The following is a 17,630-nucleotide window of genomic DNA, read 5'->3' on the forward strand; positions in this document are numbered from 1 at the left end:
ATTAGATATTATATATACAGATAGTTTGGGGCCAAATTGGGCCAATCGATTTGGTTAGATATTATATTATATATACAGATAGTTTGGGCCCAAATTCACATTGTTTGCTCCTGATTCGGATTTCAAAAGTTTAATTTATCAAAATTAGATTAGTATTATATGTATATTTTTGAAACTTAGGGAATGAATATAATAATGATAATAATAATAATAATAATAATAATAATAATAATAATAATGATAATGATAATAATAATAATGATAATAATAATAATGATAATAATAATAATAATAATAGTGATGATAATGATAATCTGATCATTATTGTCTAGGAATGGCAATTTATGTTTGGTTCCATTGCATTCAAATGAATTATGCAACACCAATTCTTATGTATTTTAAAGCGTCAATTTATTCATATAAGGTTGAAAATCATGTCCGTTTAGTTTATATATGCAGATTTTCCCATCAAATTCTTTTTTTTTTTTTCTTTAAAAAGAAAAAAAAAGATAGATCTTTTGGTTGCATGGAGCAGTTGACATTGTCTAAACGTGTTTTTCATTTGTTTCTCTTTCCCACAGTTACTTAGACAGTGTTGAGAGATCATTGTCTAAACGTCTTTTTCATTTGTTTCTCTTTCCCACAGTTACTTAGACAGTGTTGAGAGAATTTCCCAGCCAGACTACTTGCCGACTCTACAAGATATCCTCCGTGTTCGTGTCCCCACCACTGGCATCATCGAGTACCCCTTTGATTTGGATAGTATTATATTTAGGTAGGAATAATAGCATTTTATCACATATGTTTGGTTTTTGGCTCATTCATTTTTTATTTCTGGGTGGTGTTCCGGACCTCCCGTAGTGGGTAGGGAGGCCCTTACTTAGTGTCTTCTATCCCCCTATATGTTTTCTAGACCTGTCAATTCTCAGTCAATTAACTGAAATCAGTCAATTCGTCAAATTCAAATATTTTTAAAAAGGGAAGAAAGAATTCATGAATCGTAGTTAATTAGGAATGTTCCACAGCGCCACGCATAGCTCATGGGCCGTTTATATTAACGATGGATATATTGCCAAGGCTAAGTGACGCTTTTTAGAATTGCCGTATCTGAACAAACCCCAGTGTATTTTCACACAGCCTTCGTTAAATTATTTTTCCACTTTCCAAACCTGTCGTAGCCAATTTTAACTGAGCAGCCGAGCGACAAATTTCACTGTTTCGTCTAAGCCAAAATTGACCACATTTACTTGAAGGACAGGAAAAGTATGAAAAAAAAAAATTCGAACACCGGAAGTTCGTTATGTAGACACATTCAAATCGAAAGTTAAATGATTGCTACAAGCACATCTCGATTGCCTCATGTTGTAAACAAACTGGTTGACCGTTTCTAAGTTTCTTCACTGATTGGGTACCTAATTATAAGGAACAGTGGTAAGTAGCCTAATTAATTCCCGCGCAAATTAGTTTTCAGCCATTGCTTTGCTCAAGTGAGCTTGCTGTTTACCTTTCATTTTTATTCTTTGATTTTACCGCTATGACGAATTATGAAGAAGAGTTTCAGTTTCAGTCAATTTTTATAGAGCTCATTTACAGGTCTACCTACATGCTTTCTGTCTTTGTCTTGGAATGAGAGGACTGGGTTTTGTCCAGGCCCTGGCTGGATACCCTAGCTGGGAGGGAAACAGTCAAATGTATAGTAAGAGTTTTGGGAGATGATATTTTTTGTCTTGTAAATCATTTCTTTGTTATGCACTGTATTGTTTTGTTTACATATTGTTTACATATTACATATGATTTGTAAACATTTGAGTGTATCCCTCTTAGGACCTGTGCTTGTGTCTGGATAAGTACTTTAACGATGTGCTCTTGGAATCTACATCTATTTCTTATTTGAACCAATTCCCCTTTGTCTTACCTTTTCTTGGGTGCTTTAATTGTAATTCTAGGACCTTTTATTAACTCTGTAGCTGATTTAGTAATCTCATTGTGTTCCATTATGATTTCCTTTTATCTACAATCAGTTTTTAAAAAACACAACGCAGGAAATGAAAAATCTGTTATCTAAAGGATGATTTTCTTTACTGTCTATCTTTGCTGGAACCCGTCGTTGAGAGAGGGAGCTAGTCAAATTATGCGCATTTACTTTTAAAAATATTTGTCCTCTTTAGGCTTTTATTTTCCCTTTCATTTTTGACGATTCGGGCCACTCCTGGAGAGTTGGTAGGGCCAGATGGCCCCGAAACGTCAACAAAAGAAAAGGAAAAGACTAAGAGGATAGAAAGATGGAACTCGTTGATGTTCCCTCGGAGAGGAAAGATCAGGCCACTGCACTGGGCCTAGCCTGACCAGAGGGAAGAGAAAGAATGAGTAAGTCTGTTTCCCGACAATGGTAACGATAAAATGAAGGAAATCAAGATTTACAAACATGACACATTAATTACAGAAACTAATTTATATGTATAACATAAACAAGAACGATACAACTCTAGTTATCCATTCATCCTGTCCTGTCTCCCTCCTGACATCCACAAATAAGAAACACCACTTAAAGAACATTTGTAAAGGGACCGCTGGAAAGGTGGTGTTCTGTTCAGCTGGATAAAACCCACAAGAACTCCTTCTGATTTCCCTCGCTACGTTTAATATAGCACCATGCTCGACCCCTGATGGCTAAAGATGGGATTCAAAATACCTAGCAACCCAAGGAAAGTACAGTCACCTTCGGGTGATGTCCTAGCAACCATTTTCCTGATGTCCTTAGACTCTTGTTATCAGGAGCTATAATAATAATAATAATAATAATAATGTACTTTATTCATCCAAAAGGAAATGTGGACTTGGTTGTTGGATTTTTAAAAAAAAGTAGAAAAGATTTATTTTCTTTTTTTTTTCTCTTCCTCAGAATGGTGGATGTAGGAGGTCAGAGGTCAGAAAGACGGAAGTGGATCCATTGTTTTGAAAATGTCACCTCCATCATGTTTTTAGTCGCCTTAAGTGAATACGACCAGGTCTTAGTTGAGTCTGATAATGAGGTATGTAGAGGGGGAGAGAATTGCACAATTATTAAACATAAAAATGTGTTGTTTTCTTGGGGGGGGGGGGGGGGGGGGTTTGCTTATAATATGTGTCAGTGCATGCATGACATAATCAGTCGGAAGGTGAACATTTTGGATTTGCATTTTATTTCTTTTTTCATTTCCTGAAAGAATATGCTCCCCAAAGCATTTTAATCTTTATTTGAAGTAAATCGGGTGTTTTTTTTTTTAATGAAGTTATGGTCAGATGTATGGGAAAGGTATCCAGCTACTTTTCTCAAATTTCATACTTTTTCAACTTGACTAGCTGTAAAAGATATTTAGAAGTGACATCAGGATTCGATTTTTCCAGATGTACAAAAAGGGTTGATTTAATCATTTATGACAATAACTCATTTTTGATAAAATTAGACCTAACTAATCTTGGCAATAACTCGGTTCAATCATTTTCACCAACCGACTGATTATGTCATGCACTGTAACACATAAGCATGGGTGAAATTTTGCTAGCTTCCAAGACTATGATGGTTCGAAGATTTGTCGAAGATAAATTAGGTTAATTTTTATGTTTTTGTTCACTGGAGAAACACTTTTCAGGTGGAAATCATGCCAAAATTTTTAAAGAAATAAGATATTGTTATGAAAAATGCAGTGATGCCAACCTTAAGTAAAAAATGCGTATTCTTACTCATTTTTGCTCATTGTACACATTTTGCTCAGGATTGTACGTATTATTTATTTTCTATTATTTAAGCATTTTTAACAATCATACACTCTTTTAGTGTACTTAAACACTTTAATCTGGTTTCTTAACCTGGACGTTCATATAGGGAGTACTTACTTACTTACTTACTTATCCGAACCAGCGACCACCTGAGTTCTAGCCCTTCGGTCTTGTGCCATGGCGTAGAAGTTAGACGTCTTTTGTAGTTGTTCCAGGTGACCATAAAGTGTGTTACTGATGCTTGGATTTGGTGGGAGGAATGTGCATCTCAGGTCTTCAAAAGGTTGACATTCAAGCAAGTGGTGTGTTACCGTTTCATTGGGGTGTTGACATAGGGGGCAGGAAGGGGGTGTGTCTTTTGTAATTTTGCTTAAATGGTTGTTGAGCGGTATGCGTTGTGTTCTTAGTTGAAATATAGGGAGTACAATACAGTATTATCTGGATGGGTCTTATCAGATTTGTACGTGGATTCTGGAAGTGGATACTATTTATATTGTCTATAACGGCCTTGTTGCCCATCATCAAATGTAGCGCTTATTATCGTGTTTTGTTTTTTTTTTTGTGTTTTTTTTTCAATATTGTACGGATTTTTTCAATATCTTACTCATTTTGGATCTCCATTGCACACATTTTAATGGGCAAGAGTTGGCAGTTCTGAAAATGATTGCTGCGGTTGGCAGATTTGCTTAATTTGAAAATAATGTTGTGTTATTTCTATGTGTTAATAAATAGTTGTGCTTGCCGAAAAAGGACCAAATCTTTGGAAGGCAGAGCGCTCTTTCTTTCATTATTCAACGCTGTCAGTCAGTAGTCTGTGTATATTGGATTACCGAAAAAAACGTCGCCGGCTTTTTGCGATTTGGATTTGATTGGATTTTTTTTTTTTGTTTAGGCCCCAACAATCGGGTCGGGTACGTCCATATGATTAAGCGAAACTTTTGAATCACGATGCTACTGTGACCCGGAAGTGATAGTTATATTATTAAATTTGAACCGGAAGTTGATTAGATAAGAAATGAAAGTTGACCCAGACAAAAACGTAAGTCAGTGAATCTTGCAGGCTTTTTCAGATTATATTTCTGGTCATAAGTAGACTTGCAGGCTTTTTGAGGTCCAGTTGCTTGCACCCATGTGTATGTTAAGTGGAAGAGACAAGAATTCTCTGTGTAAGTAAAAAGCTATGCTTGCAGTGACTGAAACTTACAAAAATGATAAAAACAGTGCACTCTTTCATTCATTATTCTGCTTTGTCAGTCAGCATTCTGCGAGTTTACTTGATGAGGCAAGAATTCTATATGTAAATAAAAAGTTGTGCTCGTGACTGAAACTTTAAAAAAAAGGACAAAAACGGTGAACTCTTTCATTTATTATTCAGTTCAACTATGTTAGTCAGTAGTTTGCGTGTTTACTGGATGAGATAAGAATGTTATGTCACAGAAGTAAAGCAAAACCAGGTAGATGGCGGCCACCAACTGTCCTGATCAAATTGGGACAGTCCTGGTTTGGCTAATCTGAGAAAAATTCAAGGGATCCAAAAAAAAATGGGCTGTTTTATGTATAATAATAATAATATATCTTTATTGTCCCCAAAAAAGTGGCAATTTGTCATTTGGTTACACATTTATAACAATACAATATTGACAAAGACACACTCACACAAGATGCACACTAGTAACATAGCAGTTATCGTAAAAAAAAACAATAAAAAAAACGGCATCAACATCATCATCATCATCATCATTATCATTATCATCATCACCATCATCATCATCATCATCATCATCACAACAACCTTCCTAATATTTTCGTTACAATCCTTCACTTTCACCATGTAAATGACAGGCTTGGATGTCCCAGGATTGTGATTTTTTTGACTACCAAATTAAAACATGGAACAGAAAGAAAAAGTTCTAAATATAGATTATATTAGACATAATAGTCCAAACATAATGGTTTCCTGGGGGTCATGACGGTATAAAGTGTCCCAATTTATCTCTTTGAAAAGTTGACTGCTATACAGGTAAGTGGATTCCTCATTTATGGTTAAAGATTCCTCATTTGTGACCCACCGTATCGAAGCGGCACTATGTCGGGATCCACTCGGTAAGGGAAAATTGAATTCATAGCCACAAATATCCAACTTGAGTTTAATTTCTGTACGTTCTGGTGGAGTATAAAGACTATTTCTTGCTTTGCAAAATCTTCTAAGGTCCAATTTCTCGTCAATCTATCTCTAAATTCACTTTTTCGGGTCTGAATCATCCCGACATAATACCGTTTTGAGACGGAGGGTCACATTTTTGGTCAAAATTCATTTATAGTCAAAATTCCCAATTTTTGGTCAAAATTTCTCATTTTTGGTTTCAAAAATTCCTCCTAGCCATGTGTCAGGGTAGGCATCAAAAGTGTCGAATTCAATAAACTTTCTGTACCTTGATTCCAGAATCGTATGGAAGAGTCTAAAGCCTTGTTCCGGACCATCATCACATACCCATGGTTCCAGCATTCGTCAGTCATCCTATTTCTCAACAAGAAGGACTTATTGGAAGAAAAGATCATGCACTCCCATCTGGTCGACTACTTCCCAGAATTTGACGGTTTGTGGATTTACCAATGTCTAGATTTTTAGAAACTTAATGTTCCCCATAGTGGGCAGTGTGGTACATACTGTGTCTTCTATCCCCTTATATCTGTTTTCCAACATGCTTTCTGTCTTTGTCTTGGAATGAGATTACTTGGTTTTGTCCTGGTCCTGGCCAGATGCCCTGGCTGAGAGGGAAACAGTCGAATGTATAGTTAGTTTTGGGAGATGATATTTTTTTCATTGTAAATCATCTCTCTGTTATGCACTGTATTATGCTTTCTTTATATTATATATGATTTGTAAAACATTTGAGTGTGTTCCTCTCAGCGGGGACCTGTGCTTGTGTCGGGATGAGACATTTAGTGATGTCAAACTAAGTATTTTGTTAGTGTGCTTATGGAATCTACACCTGTTTCTTATTTGAACCAATTCCCCTTTGTCTTCCCTTTTTCTTGGATGCTTTATTGTAAGTCTAGAACTTTTTACTATCCCATTTTCTTCCTTTTTACTGGTGCTGATATGACCTCAATGTGTTGCAAGCGCCGTAAAACCCTTTAAAAAAACAAACTTTATGTTCGTGGTTTCCGATAGCTCAGCAAAGGGACAGAGATCGATCTTGGGCGAAGTTGAGATTTTTACTGACCCCTCTGTCCACCCAGCAGTGATTGGGTAACTGGGTTTCTTTGATCTGACGGAAAGTATGTTGCGATAGACTAGCCTCCTCATATCCAAAGGGTAGCAAGCAATAGCTATTGTCCGTTCCACGCTATAGAAATCAGGATAAACTCGAGCTCCATTGGCCTTATGGCTCTGAGCTGCTTTTTTTTTTTTTTAAATTTTACCAATATTGCTAGTGCTATTTGTATTCGTGTCCTACATGTCACGTGTTGTTGTTGGCTTGGGACTTTTGTAAAGCGCTCTTAGCTCATTTAGTGGATTTTCCTTAAAATAAAAGTAAAAGCTCTCTTTTTAATATTTATATCTTTTTTAAAAAAACAAACAAATGAAAATGCCTGATTAGTCGGGGTACCATATCATCAAATTTTCTTTTTTCTTTTCTTTTCCCCTTTTTGTAAGGAAAATCCAAACCAAACCAAATAGTCATACAAAATAAACACTTTATCCAAGGCTCCGTGCACCATTTTATCAATCTTTGTTTATTTATTTTTTTTTATATATCTTTCTCTTCATCATGTTTTTTTTTTTTTTTTTTTTTTTTTTTGTTGAAATTATCATTTTCATCTAATGAAAAAAAAAAGGATGATTTCCATTTATTTTTTTATTTTTTTTATTTAAAATATTTTCATTTTTGAAATAAGTCGTTTTCATATCTCTCTCCTCCCCTCTCCCACAGGTCCAAAGAAAGATGCAAACACGGCTAGAGAGTTTATCCTGAAAATGTTTGTGGAATTGAACCCAGACCCTGACAAAATCATCTACTCTCATTTCACATGTGCCACAGGTTTGTTACACCTTTTTTGTCTTTTTCTTTCTTTCTTTTCTCCTTCCTTCCCGTCTTTCTATCCCTCTTTCCTCCTTCCATCTTTCCCCTTCCTTTCATCATTCTCTCTCAGGAATGCACTCTCTGTTATGCAGGGTTGCCATTTTATATATGGAATTCAGTAAGTTAAAAAAAAAACAACAAAAAACGTCTGTACATTTTCCAGTGACCCGATTAGATATTGAGCGAACCTCCTTCCACTCCCATAGTGGGCAGGGAGGTACTTACTGTGTCTTCTATCCCCCCTATATCTGTTTTCCAACATGCTTTCTGTCTTTGTCTTGGAATGAGATTACTTAGTTTTGTCCTGACCCTGGCCGGAGTCATTGGCTGGGAGAGAAACCGTCAAATGTATAGTTATTTTGGGAGATGATATTTTTTCCCTTGTAAATCATCTCTCTGTTATGTATTATTATATTTGTTATTTTGAATGTATAATGTAAGCATTTGAGTGTGTTCCTCTTTCTTGGATTTTGTGCTTGTGTCAGGATGAGACTTATAGGTGATCTCCAACTAAGTACATTGGTGGTATGCTCTTGGAATCTACATCTGATCCCTATTTGTTCCCAGTTCCCCATGTCTTCCTTTTTCTTTTTCTTTTAATTGTAATTCTAGAACTTTTTACTATCCCATTTTCTTCCTTTTTACTGGCGCTGATATAACCTAAATGCAGGCCTGTAAATCTTCTGTCTATTGTCGGATTTCCGACAGTACGATTTTGCTCTGTAAGTGCTAAAAAAAAAAGATAATGGTAAAAATAAAATTTGTAACGCCAAAGACAGAACCAAAAAAATGAAAATGAAAGACTTTTATTTCGTTCCTCGAAAAAATTAGATTTTATTGCGTTTCAAATGCCAACTTTAAAAAAAAAAAAAAAAAAAAAATTTTTATTTGTCCATCAAAGACAAAACATGCCGTCTATCACTATCAGTTAGCTATAATATTGTCATGCCACCTACACGCTCCGCTAGACGTGTATGTATTCACTGCCTGGCTACTGTGCCACAGCCAGCGAGAGAGAGGTCGCGAAGTTCGCGTGAGTCGTCTTCACACACACTCACACACACCTAGTCAGTAAATAACGCACACACAGAAGTGTGTTGAACCGGTCCGGAAGTCTTCTCTCTATTTTGCTACCGATACACATGCATATCTCTGGTTTTCATATCGTTTTCTCTATATTTTATTGGTTCCGTCCTGATGTGAGACATAATTATTTTTCTTCGAAATATATATTCTTCTCCGAAAGCTCTCACACCACCACACCACCTCTTCTTCTTCTTCTTCTTCTTCTTCTTCTTCTTCTTCTTCTTCTTCTTCTTTTCTTCTCCTATAAGAATTAATCCAAATAAACGAAAGAATCAGGGTAAACATTTAATACAAACAGGAGCGAAGATACGCAGCTTTCCGTGTCAAGCACGAGATACACATCCTTCAAAAGGGTAGGAATTGTTCTCTTCCTTTCATTTTATAACAAACTCAGACCTGGGCCCGCAAATAATTGGGATTTTTTTTTTTTGGTACCATAAAATAAGGACCTCGTTATAAATAAGTAGGGGAAAGTGACATGATTTGACTAGTCAATTGACGTGTCATATCTGTGTTGTGTCCATATTTTTGTCCTGTTGTGTCTATTTTCGCGTGTTCAAAAAGTTCTGACAATTTTTTCACCAACCATTTACAGGCCTGCTCTTAGTGTGATCTTGTGCTGGTGTCTGGGTGAAACATTTAGGTGATCTCAAACTAAGGACTTTAATAGTGTGCTCTTGGAATCTACATGCGTTTCCTATTTGAGCCAATTCCCCTTTGTCTTACCTTTTCTTGGGTGCTATAATTGTAATTCTAGAAGTTTTTACAATCCCATTTTCTCCCTTTTTACCGGCGCTGCTATGACCTGAACAACCTCCATCCTTTTGTGCGGCGATGTGGTCTTGTAGTATGACACTCGCTTTCGGATCGAAAGGTCCTGGGTTCGAACCTCGCTCGGTGCATAGTTGGGAGTCCTTGAAAAAGGCTCTTTACTCACATTGTCTCACCGCACTCAGGCGGAAAATGAGTACCTGGTCGTTAACAGCGTTGTCCATCTCCGAAAAAAAATTGTAATATCGCCTAACAGGTGTCATGTCCCATCCTACATCTTAAGTGTTGCTGTTGGCTAGAGACCCCTTGTAAAGCGCTTTGAGCACGTTTAGTGGATATTGCGCTATATAAAAAGCTCAAACCGGTGAGCACCAGGATACAAGTTGAAGTAAAATTACACTTGACCTATTGTCAACTTTGAACTATAATGTTGTGTTGTGTATTGAAAAGTAAGCTCGTAATGTCTTTTTACTAGAGTCCAGTGTTCAGGTCATGGGTCTGTCGATGTGTTTGCGTTTAAGTTCCCTAAATTATTGCCTCCTTAATTGGATTCAGTAGTCTGATGTCACACCGCCCGGCAACGGCGGCCATCTTGCTTCTAAACAAAGAAAATAATTACTTTATGTCTTGTGATCAGAATGTGTAAAAGTCAAAACATGATCAAATTTGTTTTTTTTTCCTCTGGATACACTTTTATGCTCGCCGGAGAAATATTTCATACGGGCGTCCACCATTGTTCCGATAGTTTAGAGCCAGTGTTACTAATTTCCATGCGTCATTAGGAAGGAAGTGACGTTACGACTGTTGAGTATTGGCAACCCTGTCCTGTGGTAAAATTTGCTATCTTTTTTTTTAAAATTCATGTTTTGTTTCTTTTATAAGCAACATCTCCTTTCCATGATTGAGCTTTCAAAATTTTGTTTAAAAAAAAATATAGACAAAATTATACATTTCAAAAAAATAAAATGCAAACATGGATAGTTAGTTAAAATGAAAAAATCCAAATTTAAGAAAAGCTTGAGTCATGCTTGTTGTACTTGTACTCAACTTATGTAAAAAGACATTTCACCATTTCTACAACGTTATTGGGTCACCTGTTCTACAACGTTATTGGGTCACCTGTTCTACAACGTTATTGGGTGACCTGTTCTACAACGTTATTGGGTCACCTGTTCTACAACGTTATTGGGTGACCTGTTCTACGTTATTGGGTGACCTGTTCTACAACGTTATTGGGTCACCTGTTCTACAACGTTATTGGGTGACCTGTTCTACAACGTTATTGGGTCACCTGTTCTACAACGTTATTGGGTCACCTGTTCTACAACATTATTGGGTCACCTGTTCTACAACGTTATTGGGTCACCTGTTCTACAACGTTATTGGGTCACCTGTTCTACAACGTTATTGGGTGACCTGTTCTACAACGTTATTGGGTGACCTGTTCTACAACGTTATTGGGTCACCTGTTCTACAACGTTATTGGGTGACCTGTTCTACAACGTTATTGGGTCACCTGTTCTACAACGTTATTGGGTCACCTGTTCTACAACGTTATTGGGTCACCTGTTCTACAACGTTATTGGGTGACCTGTTCTACAACGTTATTGGGTCACCTGTTCTACAACGTTATTGGGTCACCTGTTCTACAACGTTATTGGGTCACCTGTTCTACAACGTTATTGGGTCACCTGTTCTACAACGTTATTGGGTCACCTGTTCTACAACGTTATTGGGTCACCTGTTCTACAACGTTATTGGGTCACCTTTGGGTCACCTGTTCTACAACGTTATTGGGTCACCTGTTCTACAACGTTATTGGGTCACCTGTTCGCCTAAGGAGAAATTGTTGTCACCAACTTGGACTAGTTGTTAATGGAAGTTTCTATAGAAGGAACAGTTGAAGTGGAATAGTTGAAGATCATGAAATGTTGTCGAAGCCAAGATGAGAATCAGAATAGCCAGACCGATGATTGTCATCAGAATGGCAGAATTTTCCACCCTCTACTCGCTTGATAAAAAATCTCCATCAATTTAGTGAATGTTAAATTTGAAATTTTATATGGTTGGACATGTTGAAAAAATGATTATTATGGGGGGAAAATATGAGAAAAATTACCATAGTTATTTTAAAAAATGTGATAAATCTTTTCAAATGGTTGACGTTGGTTGGCAAGTCTGCGTTATATCTTGTTGGTGGATGTTGTGTTTTACCCAGATAGCATCAGTGGCTTTCTGTTGGTATGGACGCTTAATAATAATCACGCCTCTCAGACAGTCAGCCATAATGTAAACAATGGCAGTGATTGGTAAACATAGCAAACAACACAGGTTTTATTATTGACGGTATGTGTTCAATAGAAAACTATGTGTAAACGTAAACATTTATAACATGACCAAGAAAATCGCATGAAAACTAGTCACCCATTTGGCGTTTTATTAAAAGAATAGCAATGATCAGAGAGTAGTCGGATTTCATTCACGTTATTGTTTATAAACAACTATGTTTGTCCAAGCACATGTGGAGGTGTGTCACAAATTCCATGTTTTGATTGGTTGGAAAACCTACTGGTTAATTTGTCTTCATATTTGTTTTATCTCTTGTTTCCCCCAGATACGGAGAACATTAGGTTTGTGTTTGCCGCTGTCAAGGATACCATCCTGCAACTCAACTTGCGTGAATATAACTTGGTATGAGAGAGTGTCCTAGAGTCATTTCATCGTGTGTCACCGTCGTCGTCGTCGTCACCACTGGTACCAACACTTCCCAACATCATCATTGGCATTGTCGTCATCTCCACCGTCATTGCCGTGATTGGTGGTGAAAATTATTGTTTCTTTCATCACCACTACCACCACTATCTCCTACCATATAACTAACCACTACTGTTATTACAACTTCTACCACCGTCACTTATTTCATCCGTCATCATCATAGCCACCACCACCTCAGCTGCTGCCACCACCACCACAACCACAACTGCCCCCACACGGCTCCCAACTTTTATGGAAATAGACTCGGGATAGAGATAAAGCTGTTCCAGCAACCACCACCACAACCTGTATGGCCACTCTCACTACCACCAATACTAACTACCTAACTCACACGTGTACCAATGTCATTTCTTATCATTTTTATTATCATCATTGCAACAGCTTGGCACAGCACTCTTTCAGACTTGCCAACCAGTACGATTTGTAATATCCCAAAAGGCTTTTGGGTCTGAAATCTGATAAATTAGGAATGTTGACTAAAATATGCAAAATGCATAAAAGTCAGGATTTGTAACCAAAAAAAAAAATATTAAAAGATGGGGAGGGGGGATAATAAAGTTGGAAGAGCTTGAAGTATGTCATTAGAGAGTCTTCAGCTTGATGTTGTAAGACAGATGATGATTGCCAAAGGAATTACAGGGTTTTCCTTCCCTCCACCAGCTTGAGATAAATCTCCATCCATTCAGTCAATGTTAAGCTTGTAATTTGGATAGTGGCGTGGTCCTGAAAATGTGATTTTAAGGAGAAAAATATGAGAAAGTCAGCCAGAATACTGGGGAGGAAAATATCAATCTTTTTAAATGGTTGAGGTTTGTTGGTGAGTCTGTTAATATTATCGTCATCATCATCATCATCATTTTTTGTGTTGTCCGTAAAATTCCAAAATTTGGAAAACTCTATTTTTAAAATTTGTTGCCAAGAAGTGTTTTATCTCTGATCCACTGGCTGATAAAACACTTCTTGGCAACAAAATTTAAAAATAGAGTTTTCCAAATTTTGGAATTTTACGGACAACACAAAAAATGATGATGATGATAATATAAACAGACTCACCAACCAACCTCAACCATTTAAAAAGATTGATATTTGATTGGAGATTGAAGTGATCGACCGTTGAAGGTGATTTTGAGACAAATTGACGCTACATCTAGTTTTTTTTTTTTGGCTTGATGTGGAGGTTGGAAGATATCAATGATGATAACAATGCTGATGGTGGTGGTAGTGATATGCATGGTGGTATGGCACATGCAGTAAGAAATGGGTCACCAGTCTGATGATGTGTCCAAATGTCAGTACAGCGTACAAACTCATTTCTTTATGAAACAAGTTACTTTTATTTCTTTTCTAACGATAATGATGATGACGATGACACCAACCCTAACTACTACCGTTCTACTACAACTACCACTACAACTACTACAGCTCCTCGTCGTTTTGGAAGAACAGCGCAGAATTCATTCATTATTATATTTGATTGTCCATTAATTTATTCATTCGTTTCCTCACCAATCAATCAATTGATCGATCAATCGGCGTCTTGACACCACAACAACACCGGTAGTGTGGATGGAATTAATGACTTGTATATTTGGACTCTTGTCAGTCGACCAGACCCCCTACAAATAAATCAGAATAATGGGATTGTATTTAAACAGGCACTTGTATCTCTACCCCATTGGGTGATTGGATAAGGTTGAATTTTTAAATTTTTTTTTTTTTTCCATTTTAAAATACTCTTGCATAGCTGCCAACCCGTACGATAAAATCGTACTTAGTACGATTTGGCCAATCCAGAAAAAGAAAAAAAATCCAGAAAAAAAAAAAGGAAATCTGATAAAAATTATCTTGGGAGAAAATTTTCGCCGTACGTACTGCTTCTGTCACCACCTCCCCATCACTTATGCCTACCCAGTATGATGATAAAGGTAAGCTTCTCTTAGTATTACAGTTCTGACCATTCTAGTAAAGTACATGAATAAATATGCCATTTTAAAGACATGAATTGGGCGTCCGCGCCGCACCGCGTATGATAATACGTTTTTGCATTTTGAAAAGTTGGCAGCTATGCTCTTGTCGTTGCAGAGTTAGCTAGCTTTATTTTAAAAATCTAAAATTTTGTTTTGTCATTCTGCCATATTACTTGTTGCATCACTTACACCTGAACAATATCACTAGAGAGGTTTTTCAATTGTCCTAATCATTAGTCAAACGTGACTTTCCTTTCCACGCCATTCTTCTATTTTCTCATTTTCTCAGTTCTTGTTTGCATCTGAATATTTTCACTGTGATATTATATATTTTAAAGAATTTTTTTTTTTTTCTTCTTTCATAAAACAAATCCGTTCAAAGTTAAGAGAGAGTACACTACACTACGAACACATTTGTCATAAATTAAATTTTTGCAAAGGGATTTTAATGGCTTTAGTTGAAAAATCTTTACTCGTTTTTTTATATCCTTCAAAGTCATCGTGTTGTCTTTGATAAAGGAGAAAGCGAGAAAGGTTTAACAGAGATAAAAAAAAAAGAAAACAAAACTTGTGGACAGTGGCAGCTCCTACATACAGTCTAGATGTTTATGGAAAGCATTCAGTGGAATCCACTTTTTGTTTTTTCCTCTCTCTCCCTCCCTCTCCTTCTCTCTCTCTCTTCCCCCCCCCCCCCCCCCCAAACCAAATATGATTTTGTTTCCTTGACACATCACTACACTTAACTCCCAACGAGAGAGAGAGAGACAGAGACAGGGGGCATCCATAGTCATCTCCTTTTCCACCCACTCTCTGCCACACACATCAAACAACAACCTCCCCTCCCATTTCTTGTACACGATAATGATAACGACGACGACGATGAAGATGACAGTGATGATGATAATATACTATTATGGACTCTTTGACTACAATAGTAATATAAATAACAATCTTGATTTGCCCATACAATTATTATATCATAAAGAATCGTGTTGTATACATTTATAAACGATGAGATCAGCGATGATAAACAATATTAATAAATGTTTATAACGGTGGATGAATGGATGTGTGGTAAATATAAACACAATGTGACTTGTGGAGGTCTGGCTGGCTGGCTGGTGGTAATGATAAAGACAACAACAATAATAATAATAATAATAATATAAATGATGATGATGATAATGATAAATAATATTAATACTAATATGATGATGATGGATCATTAGTGATAACATTACTACCACCACGTCCAAAATAGTTACCGATGAAAACATTGATGATGATGATGCTGGCGATTCGATGGTAGTATTATTGTCTCTCTCTGCTAAGGCGTCGAGGTCGGAGGTCGTTGTGTTTTGAGCAGGCGGATTGGATTGTTCTAGTTTCTAAATATAAATTAAATAAAACAAAAAACAGACCAGTTCCCTTCTCACTGGACACGACACGACACTCCTCGGGTCTGGAGCCAGCCAGCTTTCATCCCCACGGTGGTCAGGTCAGGTCAGGTCGGTAACAACACGCTCCTTTGTCACTGGTGTGTTTGTTTGTGCATGGCTCAACAGTACAGTCTTTGCTTTGTATCTGAAAGGTACCAAGTTCGACCACCTGCCACAGCGCTGTGTGGCCTTGAGCAAGTCACCTCGCCCTAGCTCGCTTTGCGGCGCTGCACTGCGGCTAACGCCTTGGTTAGGCCAGTCTTCCCTTGGAATTGTTCCGAGAGACAAATTACCCCTATGGAATGAATGAATGGAATTTTATTTCTTTCTTTTATTTAATGGAAGTGGTTCTTTTTGGTCACTTCTGGGGTCGAAATGGGCCAAAGAAGAACTCTGGGCTCTACCTGGTAGCCATGACTCTAGTCACAAAAAGGCCGCACAAGATACAAAGCTATATTTCCTCTATTGACTTCCTGTTCTCTCTCTCTCTCTCTCTCTCTCTCTCTCTCTCTCTCTCTCTCTCTCTCTCTCTCTCTCTCTCTCTCTCTCTCTTTCTCTCTCTCTCTCTCTCTCTCTCTCTCTCTCTCTCTCTCTCTCTCTCTCTCTCTCTCTCTCTCTCTCTCTCTCTCTCTCTCTCTCTCTCTCTCCTCTCTCTCTCTCTCTCTCTCTCTCTCTCTCTCTCTCTCTCTCTCTCTCTCTCTCTCTCTCTCTCTCTCTCTCTCTCTCTCTCTCTCTCTCTCTCTCTCTCTCTCTGTCTCTCTCTCCCCCTTCCTCTCTCTCCTCTCTCTCTCTCTCTCTCCTCTCTCTCTCTCTCTCTCCTCTCTCTCTCTCTCTCTCTCTCTCTCTCTCTCTCTCCTCTCGCTCTCTCTCTCGCGTTACTTTTTCGTGTTACTTTTCCTGGCACTTTAATGACTAATGTGGGATGCAAGTGCTGTAAAATCTCTGGAGAGAAAAAAAATAACATTAAAAGGGGGGTCGATTGTAGGATGTTCAAAAGAAAGAAGGGTGGGGGTCGGGTTGGTTGGATTCCAATACAGATTTGGTGATCGTTTGTTTGTTTGTCTGTCGTTACTATGATGAGAAACTGGTGTTTGAGAGTGAAGGGATGGGGAACTGAATCCATCTCTCTTTTTGTTTGTTTTTGTATTGATTTGAAATAATTTAATATATTATTTATATATTGATATATGTGAAATATATGAATGGCCTGAGTAGACAAACGCTCTTTGTTTGTGCATTCTTATTTTGCATGTGTGGATATATGAATCAATATACGTGTTATATATATATTATACATAAATATACATAAATACTAAAACAATACTTTTTTATGTGCAATTTATTTCTATGAATATATTATTATCATTATTATATACATAATTATAAATTGGAGGAGGTGTGAATGAGTGTGTTGTGTGTGTGTATGAAATTATTTTTTCAATGGGTGAATAACACAGCACACAGGGTTGAGACTCCCATAGCGGGCAGGGAGGTACATACCGTGTCTTCTATCCCCTTATATCTGTTTTCCAACATGCTTTCTGTCTTTGTCTTGGAATGAGATTACTTGGTTTTGTCCTGGCTCTGGCCGGAGTCCTGGCTGGGAGGGAAACAGTCAAATGCATAGTTATTGTTTTGGGAGATGATATTTTTTTCCTTGTAAATCATCTCTCTGTTATGTATTATTTTTATTTTGAATGTATAATGTAAGCATTTGAGTGTATTCCTCTTTGTTGGATTTTGTG

At 37.2% G+C, this 17,630-nt stretch overlaps 1 protein-coding gene across 4 annotated transcripts in view; it reads left to right on the forward strand.

The window, feature by feature from the left end:
• The window catches only part of LOC144960521 (guanine nucleotide-binding protein G(q) subunit alpha), an 84,411-nt gene extending 69,398 nt beyond the window's left edge, over positions 1-15,013 (forward strand). For 2 of the 4 annotated variants that reach the window (XM_078893708.1, XM_078893706.1), the window contains 6 exons: positions 647-775; positions 2,903-3,032; positions 6,203-6,356; positions 7,698-7,805; positions 12,319-12,686; positions 13,527-15,013. In XM_078893708.1, coding sequence (XP_078749834.1) covers positions 647-775; positions 2,903-3,032; positions 6,203-6,356; positions 7,698-7,805; positions 12,319-12,401 — 604 coding nt within the window. In that variant the 3' untranslated portion in view covers positions 12,402-12,686; positions 13,527-15,013. Of the gene's footprint in view, positions 1-646; positions 776-2,902; positions 3,033-6,202; positions 6,357-7,697; positions 7,806-12,318; positions 13,266-13,526 lie in introns of all 4 variants that reach the window. The other 2 variants (XM_078893707.1, XM_078893705.1) reach the window with 2 other exon arrangements.
• The last annotated feature ends 2,617 nt before the right edge of the window (positions 15,014-17,630 follow it).

The sequence above is a fragment of the Berghia stephanieae genome, chromosome 15 (assembly GCF_034508935.2).
Source record: "Berghia stephanieae isolate SIO BIC M18660-M18661 chromosome 15, UCSD_Bste_1.3, whole genome shotgun sequence".
Lineage (NCBI taxonomy): Eukaryota > Metazoa > Mollusca > Gastropoda > Nudibranchia > Aeolidiidae > Berghia > Berghia stephanieae.